General features: G+C 41.8%; 1 protein-coding gene across 4 annotated transcripts in view; it reads left to right on the top strand.

Moving 5' to 3' along the window:
- Nucleotides 1-17,755, top strand: part of DIP2 (disco-interacting protein 2) — a 199,222-nt gene that overhangs the window by 147,876 nt on the left and 33,591 nt on the right. For all 4 annotated transcript variants that reach the window (XM_075677225.1, XM_075677224.1, XM_075677227.1 and 1 more), the window contains 3 exons: nt 4,881-5,074; nt 12,606-12,771; nt 15,575-15,714. In XM_075677225.1, the coding sequence (XP_075533340.1) occupies nt 4,881-5,074; nt 12,606-12,771; nt 15,575-15,714 (500 nt within the window). The remainder of the gene's footprint in view (nt 1-4,880; nt 5,075-12,605; nt 12,772-15,574; nt 15,715-17,755) is intronic.

Below are 17,755 nucleotides of genomic sequence, written 5' to 3' on the forward strand. Positions count from 1 at the left end.
TTCTTAATGTCTTCCATCTTCATGGCACACCAAAATTAAATTTAAAAATTAAATTATGGGGCTTTACATGCCAGAAGCACGTGATGAATTTGAGGCACTCCATAGTGTGGGACTCTGGAATAATTTAGACCAGCTGGGGTTCCTTAGCATGCACCTAAATCTAAGTACACGGGTGTATTTGCACTTTGCCCCCATCGAGATGTGGCCACCATGGCTGGGATTCGATCCTTTGACCTTGTGCTTAGCAGCCCAACACCATAGCCACTAAGCAACCGTGGGGGTATGACACACCAAATTATGAAACACTGCATCGTAATGCTAAAAGGGCCTGGACGGGGTGACGAACTCCTCGTGCACGGCGAGGTATAACTCCCGCGAGCCGTCCCCGAAGGGACGGGCAGGTCACCTCTATAGCCGGACTCAAAGTCGTACTTTTCCCATTGACCCGCGTCCGTCGCGGCATTATGAACAGTAGATGTGAAACTGAAAGGGCTGAAATGGCTCTAATGAGTCGGTACTATACCACTGTCATGTATGCACTATTTAGGATGATTGAAATCCACAAGGTGTGATTAGGTGTCATCCATATGCTTGCGCAAATCAGCCAATTAGACACGTGCATTTCAGTAGTGTTGTGTTTTAGTGGTCATTGAAAACAAGTATGTGAATGGGGTGGAGTATAAGTTAATTTATGTGGACTTACTACACTGAACATGCAAATTGAAGCCTCCATTTGGTCTAGTAAGGGTGTAGGAAGGAGCAAGGACATGTATATTATCTGGTAATGTGGCAAAGAAGCTTGGTATAAGTTACAACTTCAAAGAATAGGAGGACCATCACCTTGTTTAGTAGAATGCTTTGGGTCATCAAGTATGAAGGGACACTGTCGTATTTTAGTGTACATGTGGTATTTGTATGAGCAAATGTGTATGTGTAAATATGCTGCAGGTATGTGTTCATGCCACACCGTAACGTGTCAAACCACATGAGAATGAACAATCTGGTTACTGCTACGATTTGCTGTGTGTCAGTCCAGGTATACAGAGGTTAGTGGAAATCACTGGTATCACTGGGAAGTGATGTAGCATTAATATATATCTCCACCAATTTTGTTGCCCATACTGGCTGTTAGATAGAATGTGCAGAGCAGTCTCAGAGCTGCGATTTTCTTCACTGAATCGAAGCTCTCTGCTTGGTTGTGTGTTCTGAACAAATGGCAATGTTTTAACTCTTGAATATATTAGATACCTCTATTAATTGCAAAGAAGTTTTTACACATTTCAGAATAGCAGGTTGGGCATGACACCATTTTCTGCCCTTGTTTTCAAGTTCACTAGCCAGTTCTAGGGGGCTATTGTGTAAGAGTCCACCTAGTGGACTGTCCATTTCAGCCGCTGCTGATTGGATGCAGCTGTGCGAACGAGTATATGAGCGGCCCTGGCCAATCAGGAACGGCCAAAATGGACAGTCCACTAGGTGGACTCTTACAGAATACCTCCCCGTCATTCTTCGCTAATAGGTTCCCTTGGTGGTCGTGACCAACAGTGTGAAAAAGACTGGCTGAAACTGTTACAGAGTTAATGCAGTAAAGGTGACTTTGGAGGTGCATATTTGTAAAGGTATCAGAAATTGTTAGATGCAAATAATACAACTTTGGGGTAATTACAGCTAAGTCATTATTCTGTGCCAACATAGTTTCGAGGACTGCCTGCATTCAAATGATGCCAGTGTACATTGCATGAAATAGCACCACTGTAGGCCCTATTATTGTTTTCAGGGGCTATACTAAGGATCTCCAATGTTGCTTTAAACCTGTTTATGTAGAAATAGCTGTGGACTTTCTTGACGAGGAATGTGATTATAAGATACTTTTGCAGTCATGGCAAAAAATGATGATCTTTTGCAGACCCAACACACTTAATCAGTGAAGGCACACAAATCACGCAAACCATACGTGCACAAAGCAGTTTTATTCAGAAGTATTCACATCTCAGGAGGCCAGACTAAAAAGTGGAGCTGATTGCTTGTGCAGCTGCTCATTGCTTGTTTCATGGCAGTGCTGTTGGCAGCATGATCCCTCCTGCTTCAATATATTCAGTACTACAGAAATGTGCTGAAGAAAATAATGAACAGCTATTGACTTGTTCATGCCAAAACCTTTACAGCAACTTGATTTGTGCAGCATATTTTGCTGATTATGGTTGTGAACGCTTTATTCGCAAGTTACTTTTAATGCAAGTGCCATCTATGCATTGTTATACCACAAAACAAAGTGTAGCATTTCTTTCTTTTTTTTCACAACTTGTAATCTTGCTTCTGAATAAATTAGCAGCTTGCTAGGTACCTGCACAGCATTTAAGTATTTATTTGAGTTCATACTTTGTCTCAATCATCATAGAGAGCAAGCGCTACAGTTGGCACTGTGCAGCTGAAGGGACGAGTACGCTAAGTTGTAGTCTTGTCCTAAAAAATTTATTTAAAAAAATCTAGAGCAAGACTTGTAACTTGGAAATTCTAAAGCTTTTCCTAAATACATGTATTTCTTTATTCATCTGGGCTTTGGAAAGGGACTACATTGTACCAACAGCTAATTCTTGGGTTGTTACTAGGCTTACTTGAAGCACTCATAATTTATGTGAGGCAATGAAAAGGTATGTGCTGACAGCACCTGGAGCCCTTTTCATTTGCAGTTTGTTTTGTTTCTTGTTTATACCTTTTACCTCAACATTAAAGAAAAAAAAGAAGAGTTCTGGGGTTTTACGTGCCAAAACTGAGGCTCACCATAGTGGGACACCAAATTTGACCACTTAAGGTTCTTTAACGTGCACCTAAACTTAAGTAGACGAGCGTTTTCGCATTTCGCCCCCCATCAAAATGCGGCCGCCATGGCTGGGATCAAACCAACGACCTCAAGCTCAGCAATGCAACACCATAGCCACAAGCTACCGCGGTGGGTCATGTACTTCAATATTCCTATTTATTAAAATAGGATACACATAATGTGAACAGTGGTGACAACCACTACATGAATTATTATTCCATACATAGTAGCCTAATTAGAAGTAGTTCACAAAACCAGGCTCTGAGCTAAGATAGTATGATCATAATTTTCTGTATTGATGCTTGAAACACGAGTTTCTGTTAGAACTTGCTTTCATTTCTAATATTTTCTGCATGTGCATATGTATGTGAGCGTGCATGCTGGTGTGCTTCTCCTTTGTTCTTCCTTATCTGGCTTCTTATGGCTAGTGGCTTTGCATTTTTTGTCTTAGTAGCAAAGGCTGTGTGAAAAAAAAGAAGTAAACTTGGCATGTGCTTTACTGACACAAATATTGGGATTTTTTCAGGCCAGTTCACAGTTCAGCTTGCTTTAGTCGACATTAAAATAACCATTTAAGAGAAGTGTGCTCGACAAGAGGCTTACATAGCACTACGAGTCATTTTATTGCATGTAGCTCCATGGAGATCTTGCAGTATGCACAGTTGACTTTATTTTTATGAAGATAGGATATGGTCACCTTCACTGCAGCTGTGGCAACTTATGAATCTGTGTGGAAACAGAGCACCATCTTATGTGTTACTGGGTGTGTTGCTGAGTAAGCATGAGTGATGTGAAAGGATTGTGTGATGAGTGGTTCATGAGACAAAGAAGGAAATGGGACTAGCACTTATCTTGCTTCCTTTTTTGTCTTACGAATGTGTCCTCTTGCTGTCATAGTGTAAATTATGAGGTGTGTTTACACTCTAAAGAACTTTTACACCCCATTTGGAGCTTATCTTGTCCACAAACAGTAATTGTCATCTAACTTGCGTGCACTTCCTTTCTTTGTCTCTGCGCCCCTATTACTTTCCTGTCAGGAATGCTGTGTCATCCTGATAATGGCATGCCATTTGGGACATGAAACTACCAGGTGTGCAGCGTTAAAATAAATTTATAAGGTAGTGTCAAATTTTTTATCCCTCAGTTTTGAAAAGTATCAAACCATCAATGAAGGACATTAAATTAAATGTGTGCAGATTGTACAACAAACAAGAGTTTCTTGTTTTTTGCTTTATCTTTTTCCTTCTCTCATTCTTTTTAAGCTTTTGCTGGAAATTAGATATGAATAGGAAGAATTTGAAAGGTTGTTTGAGGGTATCTTTCCATATTCCTGCATTCTGGGTCCTATGGGTTGTAGCAGGAAGGGACATATGTAACCATAGGTACGCCAAAATTTTGCACGGGTAATTTACACTTTAAGATACAAAAAATACATTTTAATAGCTTTGCATTGTTCTAATAATTGTGCAGGGTTACTTTTATAAAGAATCTAGCATTGTTGTAAGTGGTGATTTGCATCGGTTATACAATTTTTGTTATGATTGTGATTGCTTAGGTAGTTGATTACTTAGTTCTGTTTTCGCACCCACCCACCAGGAGTGTGAAGATGTAATGAAGTTACTTAATAATTTGTAGAATTCATTGCATAAAAAATAATGCAAGTGTCTCTAATACAGTATTGGTGGCACAAATAGATTTTTGATGTACTTTTAAAATTTTGTGTTGAATAACTTTAATAGCTTGAGGTTTTCTTTTTTTCATTTCATTTACTTGTCTCTTCTAGACATGATTAAAATGTTTCATACACAATTTGTCAGCTGGAAAAATGTTTATAGTGCTTTGTATTTGTATAACTTGTCTGCTGACTTTTATCAACAACTAGTCTGTTGCTTCTGCAGTAGTCTTTGCAACTTGAAATGTGCTATCGTGTATATTTTGGTTGTGACTTATGCCTGCTCAGCTGTGAACTGGCCTCTAGTTTGGGTGCTGAGTATGTGGTGGCTGTTTTAGTGGGTGCAGTGCGTCTGCATGGGAGGTGGTAAGGGCTGTTCCCTTCCAGAAGTGGGCCCGGCATCTGTGATGGTGGGCAACATGGTGCAAGGGGTGCGACTCGCTGTGGCCCAAGGACGGGACATTGGCATCATTGACGAGGACAGCGACGCCGCCCGCAAGTACCAGTTCATCTCTGAGATCCTGCGTTGGAGAGCCACTACCACAGCTGACCATGCTGTCTTCACTCTGCTCAATGCCAAGGTGCGATGCTCCTCTCCTGCCTTGCTCACACAGGAACTGTCACAGCAGCTGCAGTCTGAACGGTTTCATACTGAGTAGGCAACATTGCAAAAGCTGTGCAATTATTAGTACTATCAATGAAGTCTGTGACTCCACATGTTTCATGGTGAACTGGCTTGGATGAGCTGTGCCTTCTATAGAATACTGTCTTCATATATTATAGCTATAATGCATGGAGTTATTAGTGTGTCATGTTTTTACGTCTTTTTTGCTTCCAATATCTTAAGCCCTCTGTTTTGGTTGATAATACGGTTGGCGAGAATTTTAGTTCAGAATGCATTAATAGTGTAAGTGAAATCAAATGGATATTTTTGTTTTTGACATGTAGTTATGCGGTTTTCTCTTAATTTAATCTCACCTACGATTCTGAACACCATTCGTAGATGCCTGAAAAACTGTCGTTTAAACTGGTTTATCTTTGTGGGACACCACCTTCGAAATATGATATAGTCATTTGTGAATAATCTGATGTGGACACTCAGGTCTATGGCCAAAGTTATATTGTTAACTTACATTAAGAATAGAATGCGGCCAAGTGCACTACTTTAGGGAACGCCTTATGTAACGTACAACAGCATAGAGCAGAAGCCATTTATTTTCTTCTAGCTAAGTATTAACCTTATTCAGTTCAATATCAATATGAAATTTGGAAGACTATAGCTCCTAAGTGTTTTAAGAAGCTTGGCTATTGGAACAAGGTAAGAAGCTTCGCTGAAATAAAATAATAATAAATCAATCTTACCTGAAGAATTTAACACCAATGCCATTTTGTGGATAATGGTTCTCATCAGCATATTGTAGTTGATAACCACTTATGGAAACAGTGCAGAAATTCTGAAATATAAATTGTTAGTTTCAAAAAACTATTTGATTGAAGTGTTTGATAATGCGCTGCAGTATATTGCAGCAGGTGTAGGTTAATGAAATCATCCTGTAGATTTCTGTCTGCTAGCGACTGCCTTTTTTGTGAACAGCCACCACCCGAGCCATGCACCATTAATCTGGTAGAATAGCAGTGCTGAACCCTTTGTTTCATGCTGTCCACTACAGTGGACAAATTTCAGTGTTTTTGAGGAAGTTTAGTGCTTCCGAGAAGCTCGTGTGCATAGTGTCAACTTCAGTGGACAACAGAATTTTTGGGAGCTGCCCTAAAAGGTGCCACCAACCACTGTTTTTTTCCCTAACTTGACTTCAGAGATAGTGTCATGTTGCTCCGGCTGGTAAGTCGCATGCGTCCCCTCACTTTACTTATAACTCTCATGACATTGTGGTTTACTACATTTAATTGTCTACACAAGATAGAAGAAACCTTTGGAGGCAAGACGTGTAAATATTGTGGTGGAGTGAAACCAGTTTATATCTATGGAACATTTCTTCTAAATTGTCCACTGTAGTGGACACCATGCATGACAAGAACAGCATGTGGGAGCATTTTCTGTGTAGTCCTTGCTCCTTTCACTTTTAGTCAAGGCTTTTAGTTGGATCGTTTGTTATATTTGCCTCCCATTTTCATGTAATATGACTTTGTTTATTAAATTATCCAACTGGATAATAGGAAGAAACAATCGAATGAGTTACCAGTAGCTCCTGCCGCAGCAAAATAAAGGCCATCTGTCAAAGCTAGTTTAGCTGCCGCCAGATGCGTTATGGCAATGTCAGTCATTTTTCACATCAGAAATGATGTGCAGAACAAGAATGTAAAATATTGTTTGGCAAGTGCAAAGCGACATAAAACTGCACAGAATGCAAGGTATCAAGGGTGCAGCCAGGGGAGCGCACCCTATACCCAGCCCTGAATTTCTGCACATCAGGATACGTGGCATAAAGTGATGTGTGACAACACTTGCCTGCCCAGCCACCCCCTCCCTAAAATATAAATTCCTGGCTATGCCACTACAAGGTATACTTTCACATTACTGGCAAAAGTGATAGATTTTTTGTTTTTTGGAGTAACGTGCGTTGCATGCAGACTTTTGTATTCAAGCTTCTGTTTGTTAATGTGGTGGTAGGAACTTCGCCTACTTGGACAAAAAACAGTCAGCACTTACACTCACTGGAGCTGGTGTGCATTGTCCACTGTAGTGTACATTCTGTATCTTGTGAGATAAACATTTGAAAGCACACAAAGATGTCTTGTCACCCATATGATGATACATATACAGGTAAAGAAATGAACTCGATGCCGTCAACTCATGTCATTTATGTCATTCATGACAATTATGCGATGACATGCATGTCATGTCATTCAATTGACGCATGTCCTGTGATTTCATTCATGTCATGGATATCCTGCTATATAAATTGTTAGAAATGGACCTGACATGAATGACAGTCATGTCATGACATGAATGATGTGACAAGCATGGCATGACATCAATATTATAAATGAGTAGGCTTGTGGGAATATTCGATTTTCGAATAGCTGAATAAATAATGCGCTATTCGATATTCGCTTCGATTCGAATTTTGTTATTCGGAAATTTCGAAGTATTCGGCTCGAACGAATAGCCACACGCGGCAGGGAGAAGGCATTTTTGGAAGTTTCGGTTTTGGATTCAGTAATACTTTTCCCAATCCAATCCAAACCAAGCCAGGAAAACAGAACTATACTCAGAACAAAGGCGTACAAAAACGCATCTCGTTGGCGTGGTGGTATGGTCGATTGCGTTTTGTGGGTGACTCTGTCTCTGCCACGACGGCATTTGATCAATCCCAGCCACCTTGGACCACTCCAGAGAGCACCATGGGGCACTTGCATGCGGCCAGCAATCCGATTTGCAACTTTTTTGTAATTATTTCACCGGGAACCAAAGCTCGATGTCTTAAATGCAAGGCAGCCGTGAAGCCCCTGACAAGTACGACAACAACCCTAGCAACGCATTTAAGGAGACACCCAGACTTGCACGAGGACTACCAAGAGAAGTGGGACGCATGCAAAAGGCCATCCAAGCTCAAGGGGTCAAGCAAGGCAAGCGGTCAATAGCTATCCATAGCCGACAATTTCAAGCCGAAAATGAAAGCGTCAGCCCCAAAAGCCCAACAGATGACAAAAATGATAGCTCGCTTCGTAGCTCGTGGTACGCACCCCTACAACATTGTCGAAGAACCGGGTTTCCTCGACATGATGAAGTTCGCTATGCCGGATTATGCCGTGCCATCTCGGACAACATTCTCGAGAGCCATTATTCCGGACCTCTGTGCATCAAGCAAAGAGAAGGTGAAAAAGAAGCTCAGGGACATTTTCACAAGTGGAGTGGAGTCTCTTTCAATCACAACTGATGGTTGGAACATCACGGGCAAATGACAGCTACGTTTGTGTAACTTGTCACGTCATGGACAGTGACTTTGTGCAACACGTACATACATTGGCTTGCACGGAGATGACAGACTCTCACACTGCAGAAAACCTGGAGCTATTTAGCGCAGGTGTCATCGAGAAGTGGGAACTTCCAGCCAACGATACTGTGCCGATCTTCGTCGTTACAGATAATGGAAGGAACTTTACTTGTGCAGTAGCGCAGTCGTCCTGGAGTGGGTGTGCAGTGTTTCAGACACACCCTTCAGTTGTGTGTCAGTGATGCCAAATGAGAAGTGTCAGCACTTTTGCAGCTCTGTGCTAAGGCCAGAGCGATTGTGACTAGATACAAACAGAGTGCCAAGGCTGGAGGACGGCTTCAGGAAATTCAGAGGAACATGCAGCTGGACCCTTTCGAGGTTATACAAAACGTCCCGACGCAATGGAACAATGAGCATGCTATGATGGCCAGGCTCGTGAAGCTCTGTACGATCTTCACTGTAGAGCTTTCAGAATCTGACGCAGTTCCAAACTTGAACGCAAATGAGTGGAAGCTTATAAATGCAGCAGTGCAAGTCTTGAAGCCACTTGACCATGCCACAACTGAACTGTCTCGAGACAGATATCCCACGCTGTCACAAGTCATTCCCCTGTTGCAGTGTACCGCGGTGGTTCTAGCTGAACATGTTTCCGAAGGTGGTGAGGCAGCATTGCTTGCCTCAAGCCTTTTGCGTAGCATCAAGACGAGGTTCCCTGATATCAAGATGTCACGCCTTCCTGCATTGGCAATGTTGGTCGATCCTAGATACAAAGATGTCTGTTATGCTGAACAACCCGCACTCTACTCACAACGGCAGCAGAAGAGACTGTGCCAGTTGATCAACATGGTACAGCAACAAGTGAGAACAGCACCTGCTCTGCAGACCTATCAGGGGACTCTGTGTGGAGTGCTTTTACACACTTCATTTTGCGTGCACATCATCAGTCAAGCCGTACAATCTCGGATGAGGTTGCTGGGTACTTGAAGGCCCCCCTTCTTTCCCGGTCCAAAGACCCCCCTGTGTGGTGGAAAAGGAAGGGCAGCCACCTTTACCCAACCCTGGTTGCAGCTGCCCGTAGGTATCTTTCGATACCAGCCACCCAGACAAGAAGTGAAAGGCTTTTTTCAACTGCAGGAGCTGTGGTAAGCTGTAGAAGAGAGCACCTCAAACCCCAGCGTGTGGAACAGCTAGTGTTTTTGCACAAAAATTTGTAGATTTTCGTAAATAATCAAGTTTACTTTCCTTGAATAAATCCCAGACCTTAGCCCTGTGCCGTTTTTTTTTTCTTTACTTGCTGCTTTTCAAAGTATTCGCTTCGAAATTATTTGAGAAGAATTACTATGCGCTACGAATTCGCTTTGAACCAAAAAAGCACTATTCGCACAAGATGTCATGACATTAATGGAATGAATGTCATGACACGCATTTCCTTAACTTGATATATTCTGGATATGCTTGTTTTGACATGCATGTCATAACATGATTGGCATGAATGTCTTGAATGCATATCATGGCATGCCTGTATGTCAAGCCATTACATGATTCCTATGAATGTCATGACATTGTGACAAGAATTCTATAAATTCATGTCATGCATGCATGCACACCATTACATTGTTACCATGACAAGAAGTTATGCCAGCCCCAGTGGACCAAGTTTCTACTAACTTGGGCCTATGACTTACTCATGTTCATGATACCATGATGGTCATTGCATCGTTATTCCAGTTTTGTAATAGTACTCTTGCCTCTGATTGTCGTGTACTACCTGCGCTCCAGCAGGGTGGCATGCATAAGAAGATCCCGGCATCTCTGCAGCAGAACACTTGGTGGGAGTCGCATCCATTCAAACAATGATAGGAAAGTTAGTTTTTCACAAGCACTGGTTTCCGAACGCCAGGCAGCAGCGCGCCACCTCCTCATTCCTCCTGAAGCTTGTACCGGACTTTCATGGCCCTTCTCCTCTTACCAGGCCACTTAATCAGACATCGAGACCTGCTCTTTGCTGGTGCACATTGTGTCCGAATATGACAAAGCTGCCCTGAATTCCACTATGGCAGTGTCATCACAGCTTGGCCAAGGCGAGCAGTGCACCACGCCACTTGTCCGAATGGCTATAAATGGGCCTGCAGGTTGTGCTCCAGTTTCACTGTCAAGTCATCCGTCTGTGTCCTCCAAGTGATACCACATGCTGCCATCACTAAGCATTTAGTTTTTGCCTTTCTTGTCAGTCTTGTGCCTCGATGCTGCTCTTTCACATGAATTTGATCGTTCGTAGAACTCATGCAATCATCGTTACTCTCATCGTCTTCTTGCTGTCATCCTACACGCACTCTCATGTTAATTCTAGTTCACTGTACTCTCATCACACACACAAATACTGGATTTACACAAACACATTGGTCAACCTGGTAATGCATTCTGAAACCCCAAACAATGCTGCATAGCCAGCTGCCTGCAAAATTCTTTGCATAATGTCGATTCCTACAGTGCGTGGGATCTGCACAATTTTTTTTCCTAGTCGGTTTGGCTATCAGCAAACCTGTGACAATAAAATTATCATTAGCATAGCTCTTATAATAATTTGGTCATCCAAAATTTCACCATTCAGCTAGATTAAGTCGAGGATGAACTTACAACTGCTCGAATGCATTAGCCATTTAAGATAAATAATTTGAAGCTAATTACCATAGCTTTGTATACATGTAGCTGCACAAATTGCTCCTTATCGAGAGGCTTCCAATATGGAAACTTGTATGGTAAACATAAGGTCACCTTACATTGCCCTAATGTGAAAAATTTGGTGCAGATAAAAAAAGACACCCTGTATACTATAGCTGCGACATATGAAGTTAGTGTTATGTTCAGTCACATATTGTTCTGTATGTTTTGTTTGCCATGTGTGATGCACTATTTTTTAGTCACAAGTGTAGGTAGTGTGAAAAATGACTCCAGCTTCCACAATGGTGCCTGCTAAGTGTGAAACTGAGTACAGCTGTGATGTAGTCTATGTTTGTGAGAAGCAACAATTTCACTGGTTAGGTGGTCTGTTATTCTGGTGAACTATTCACAGTTCCTGCTATGAATTAAGTTTAACAGATCAGGTAAAAGCAGAATAAGAGAATTGTCAGGAAAAGGCCTGCTTGTGTCCTTTAGCATGTAGCACTGCACTTCAATTTATCAGCTTTATCTAGGATATGCAGGATATTTTACAGCGATCCTGTATATAGCTACCCTCTGTTGGTGGTCGATGTCCATCCACCTACGCGTCGCGTTGAAATGAAAATATTTCCGTCTCTAGTTTCTCATGAATGCTCTGTAGCTCTCAATCTAATGTAAGTATCTTGGAAAATATCATACTGAAATTGGCCACTATGACGACTCTATCATTATGCCGAGTTTAATTTACTTTTAATAATAGATATCTTGGAAAATATACTGAAATTGGCTGCTATGGAAATTCTATCATTACGCCGAGTTTCATTTACTTTTCATAATCACATAGTTTACTGTGAAGTTGTAAATATTGTGGAATTCCCATCTGCCATGCAGTGGTACTTGCGCACGTCACTGCTTCATAAAAGAATAAGAATAACTTGTTCCATAGTCAAAATATGTATTCGTTGTTTGTGTCCTTCAATAATAATATATATATATATATATATATATATATATATATATATATATATATATATATGTGTGTGTGTGTGTGTGTGTGTGTGTGTGTGTGTGTGTGTGTGTGTGTGTGTGTGTGTGTGTGTGTGTGTGTGTGTGTGTGTGTGTGTGTGTGTGTGTGTGTGTGTGTGTGTGTGTGTGTGTGTGTGTGTGTCAATTGAGGTAAAACACACCACAGCATCGCTGCTCATCCTTCTTCACAGAGTAAAAGGGCTGATGAATTTTTTTTTTCCATGACTTACATCTAGGTTCTTCCAGATTGCAATTAGGGGTAGGCAGTCCTAATGAGATGCTATGTTTGTGAAAAAAAAAAAGTTCCTGAGAAAAGGACAGTAGGCATTAGTGTGAGCCTTATGCACCCTTGAGTAATGTCTCTTTTTCAGCTTACACAGCTGGGGTGAAAGCTTCTTGGAAGTTGATTTGCTCAGCCAGTTCACATCACAGTTTCATTGTTTCACCTTTACTTATTTTCAAATTTCAGGGCAACACTGCATCTAGTTTGACCTGCTCTCAACTGCACAAGCGAGCTGAGCGGGTAGGATGTCTGCTGCTTGAAAAGGGAAAATTGAACACGGGAGATCATGTGGCACTTATATACCCGCCTGGTATCGATCTCATCTGTGCATTCTATGGGTGCCTTTATGTTGGTAAGACAATCTACAGACTGAACCATGAAGTGAGAAGGGCAAAAATCTTAATGCAGCTGGTAAAGCAGTTCAACTAATGCTGAGCAGTACCTGAGTGGTGTTGAAATTTAGCACACACATCTACCAATAGCCTCACTCCAGTGTGCATGTTGTGTCTGTTACCAGCTGCAGGTAATGATTGAATGCACTTTGATGACACTTCTGTTGCACGCTCATTGGTGCGTTTCGTGATGTTAGCATGATACAACTGGCCAATAGGCACTGTTCTCGTGTGCTAGTCATTTTTACTTACTGCACTGTACATGTGGTGGCAGCCTCTGGAATTTATTTTTGGGGAACTGTGTTTAATGCATTAGCCGCAGAGCCCGCCATTTTTTATTGCTCATTGGAACACATAATGCCAGCAGCATTGTGTGCCAGTGTGTGCAGCAGGTTTGTGTACGAAAAATTTTTTTGTGTGTACAATCGAAACCCGCAATAATGAAATCCTGCAACAATGAAGTTCTCGCGACAATGAAACATTTTCGTATCCCCGGTGAATGCCCATAGCATTCAATGCATTTGATACCTCCCGGCAAAGAAATGTCGCTGTACCCGGCAAAGGAATGTCGCTGTACTGCAATCCCGCATGAGCGAAATTTGCTGGAACGTAACTCTGCATATTACCTACTTGCGTAAGGCTAACAGGCTCCAAAATGTGCTCAAATGTGATTGTTTTGCCCTAAAATTGCTTAAAATACCACCACATTACGCTTGCGTGGGCGCCACCATTTTTGTTCACAAGAACAACCAAGCACCGAAAGCGATCAGTGCGCTGGAAACACGGCATGGCCACCATCTTCTTTGTTGATCGCCCATTTGAAGCAGCATGCATGTTGCTACCGACATGTGATGACAGTTTTTACACGCAGATCATAGATTGTTATTCGAAATGCACTTTCAGTTTGCGTTTTCCGCAGCTGACGATTCAGTGAGGCATAGGCCAATTGCGTGAGGCGAAACTAAATGCAAACTGATCACACATTTCGAAGAACAATCACTGATTGCGGCAGTGCACTGCTTAATATGCACCTCGGCTAGAAAAATGCAGCACAAACAAGGAAATCCACGCCCTGCCGACATGGAGTTGTTTATGGCGCTTGAGATGGCGGTCGCAGCATATGGAGTGTCACGCATTGGGCCATGATTGAGCGATCGTCCGGGAATACGCATCCCTTGCTTCAAGAACGCTGGTTTTGGTGCCACCCGACAGGCATCACATGCTGATTTGGTGCTGGATGTAGATTTGCGCGAAAGGGCCGTTATCTCGATCATTTGCCTTCGGATACACGAGATACAATCGCTTTTGCACTCGCCACCGGACGAGTCTGCACCTACGGGCAAAAGCGTGCGCTGGAGAAATGCTGCTGCATGCCCTGTTGCTCTGCGTATGGTGATAAGTTATGCAAAATCTCTCAAAGGTGATCGCATCTCCAAAAGCAATTGACCGAGAATACTGCGCCATGGCAGTACTGCCACTGCTGGTTGATGCATGCGGCACACTTCGTGCTGTCGGCAATGCAGTTCTATGTGCTCGAGCAAAGCTTGCCAAAGTAGGCTAACAGAATTTTCACAGTAAATATTTGTTCTGCGATGCATTACCTATCTGTGTTGCCTCTTTTCACAACAACGAAATTCTTGCAAAAGCAAAGTTTTTCGCATTCCCTGCCAATTTCGTTATTGCGAGGTTCAACTGTAGTGCTTCATCTAAACAGGTGAGCTCCATGGCCAAATTTCTTGCACCACATGAGCTCATGTGGCTGCACACTAGCCATATCTTTTATGATCACCTTCGGAGATATCACTCATTCAATGGTGATCGACTATGCTAGTGGTAGCGGATATGATAAAAGGAATGGCACACCTTTGATAAGTGATATTTTCTCCTCATGTAGTTCTCAAGTGCATTGGTAGGCTACGTGATTGCACATAATTGAGTGACATTTGAGTCTTGGGTTTCTGCACATGCTCAGCATATCATTTTAATACTGTGTTCCTTTCTCCCAATTCATTGTCCAGCTGGCACTAGTCAGTTCACTAAATTATGAAAACCTCATTTTTGTCTGGATTTATTGACTGGACAACTAATCACTTAAGCAAGCCTCAGTTTTCTAAAGCTATTTAAGATTGATTGATTAATATTTCTAGACTGTTTGCCATTTTTCAGTGACTAACGCTAAAAGTTAACGTACCCCTTATGTTGACTCAATTTGCTTTTCGTTTTGGGCGGGCTATCTCTGGGGGAATTACAGTGTTCCAGAAGAGAATGAAGCCATACCACTAGGGGAAGCTAAACAAAAAAAAAAAAACACTAATTGGAAGTAAAATACCCCATTTCTGCCTTGCTGCCCAAGAAGACAAAGGTTACTTTTGAAATTTTTGCATATCCACATATAAAGTGACCTTATTTAATTTCAGTGCAAGTAATTGTCCAAATATTGCACAAACAGTTTGGTGATGCAGAAATTTGTATGTTTTAGTTGACATGTTTTCATGGCATGCCTTATAATCGTATCATGATTCTGGCATGTAAAATCCCAGAATTTAATTTTAATTAAACATGTCTTCAAGTTTTGATGCCACATAAGTTCAGAAATTGTTTTTCTTACCTAGTCTCAGGTAAGCCTTTTCTTAGTGAAACAAATGCATGAATTGAAAAAAGATGCTGAAAGCACACTCACATGGCTGTCCTTATCTCTACAACCCAGCTGTGCACCACTTTAGAGAGGACCAGTATCAAAGAACTTATTTTTTACACGTGCAGGTGTGGTTCCAGTGACAATCAGACCACCACACCCGCAGAACCTGCAGACTACCTTGCCAACAGTTCGAATGATTGTTGATGTCAGCAAGTCTGTGATTGTTCTTTCAACAGCACCTGTCACCAAGCTCCTGCGATCAAAGGTAATAAACGGTGCAATGATAGAGTTCACCTGTTGCACACTGCAGCTTTACACATTTTTTGCTGTAAGACAGCGCTTACTGTGGCAAGCCATAACTTTTCACCACTGAAATTGCAGCTCTTCATCAGTATCTTGTTTTTTTGTGCCTTCATTACATGCAGATAGTGCATGTCCCAGCCTGAAAGCTTTGACATGAGCTCGTCAGTGTGAAGGATAAACTGAAGAAACAAACATTTTCTTATGTGGTGTATGCAGCTCCGTGCACAACCTGTTTGTAAGCTAACATCAGCAAAAGTGAAAATTGAAAGACAGCTGAAACAACAACAAAAACTGTTGTGTTGTATGCCAGATATATGCTTGGCGGGATTTGCTGGTAGTTGTTTTAGTGCTCGCACGGTCTGCATGTTATGATGGAGCGTCTTATACTTTGAAATGTTTGCTTGAGACCTACTGAAGCAATTTACGTTGACATGGTTAGAGGTTCTGGTGTTACTGAGGCAGACGTAGCACCCAGTGTGATGTGTGGGCACGTGTTTTAGCCTACAGTCAGCCTCGGAGATCAGTTGGCTATTTCTTAGAATTTGTTTCATGAATGTATCCTTATGCAACATACTCCTTGTAGTTCTAAGCTGTGGTTTAACAGCAATGAGTTGTTATGAAACATACACGATGATGGTAACAGCATGAGTACTTTGCTGCTCTGGAATAAGTTCTACTGTTGGCTTTGACAAGCGTTCAAATTGTTATCTGCAGATATACTGCATGAATACCTCATTCATGGAGCGCAATGTTTTGTTACAAACAAAATAGTTGCAGTTAGTATTACAGTCGAACCCACTTATAACAATAGCGGTTTTAACACTATATCGAATATAGCAATCAGCAGCCGATGCACCATCAAGTTTTTTATGTGTTCTATGATAAAATAAACCGCTTACCACAATGCTCCTGTGCCACGTTTTTGGTTATAACAATTAAATATGGCTACTGGGTGAGCACGCCGAAAGGAAAAAGAATCCAAAATCTTCATGGAAAAAAAAAATGCGAGCCACTTCAGTACTCGCCTTTGTGCCGCATCACTGGCCTTGTGCACCCCTCTCCCGTCTCCCTTCCACCCTCTTGCCATTGCCGGAGGGTGGAAAGGAGATGGAAAGGGCGACGAAGGCATGCCGTGCGGGGTGCGTGGCAGAAAGGCAGGTGTGGTGAAGCAGCCAGTGCGTTTTTTTTCTTCTCCTGGATTTCGCGTTCCTTTTCCTTTCACCGAAGACACTCAGTAGCCAGATTCTGTTATAGCCAGTAATGTGGCATGGGAACATTATATAAAGTGATTTATTTTACCATAGAAAACACACAAAAGTTAACAGCGCTAGGCCTGCTCATTGTTACATTCGAGTATGTTATAATTATTATGCTATAAGTTGGTTCAACTGTACTTATCTCTGTCTAATTGAAATGTATGGATGTTTGTCTCCTCTGCTTTTTTCATGCAAACCAGTCAACCAATTATCGGTTATAACAAGTGGATTTTCTTGGCACTTGAATGTTGTCATAAGTGGGTTCATCTGCAACAGCATATTATACAGTGTGAATCAAACTTGTCCATGAGTGGTCAAGCAGCTGCCTGTGGACAGCACTACCATTCGAAGCAGCTACATAGCGGCAGTCATTGGGTTATAGATCTAAATGTGTTTGTTCTGTAAAGCATGGACTGAGCATGCGACAGGATCGTGCATGGTCTTAGTGCGGTGTTAGCCAGGGCTCATTTCTTTTTCTTTCTTTAATTTATTTTTATTTTTCCATCTTTTTTTTCCTTCTTGCGAAACATGGCGATCAAATCGGCCGATTGGCTACTCTATACAAGCATGTTTCAACACTGTACAAAAAAAAAAAAATGAAATAAAATTTAATTCTGGGGTTTTATGTGCCAGAACTGCGATCTGATTACGCATGCCATAGTGTGGCCATGCACTTATGTACATAAGGGGTTCAAGAATGATTTTTCTGTTAGGTCTTGCTCAGCCCGTCTGCGGCACGCTCGCCCG

This window comes from Dermacentor variabilis, unplaced genomic scaffold, assembly GCF_050947875.1.
Source record: "Dermacentor variabilis isolate Ectoservices unplaced genomic scaffold, ASM5094787v1 scaffold_12, whole genome shotgun sequence".
In the NCBI taxonomy this organism is placed as follows: Eukaryota; Metazoa; Arthropoda; class Arachnida; order Ixodida; family Ixodidae; genus Dermacentor; species Dermacentor variabilis.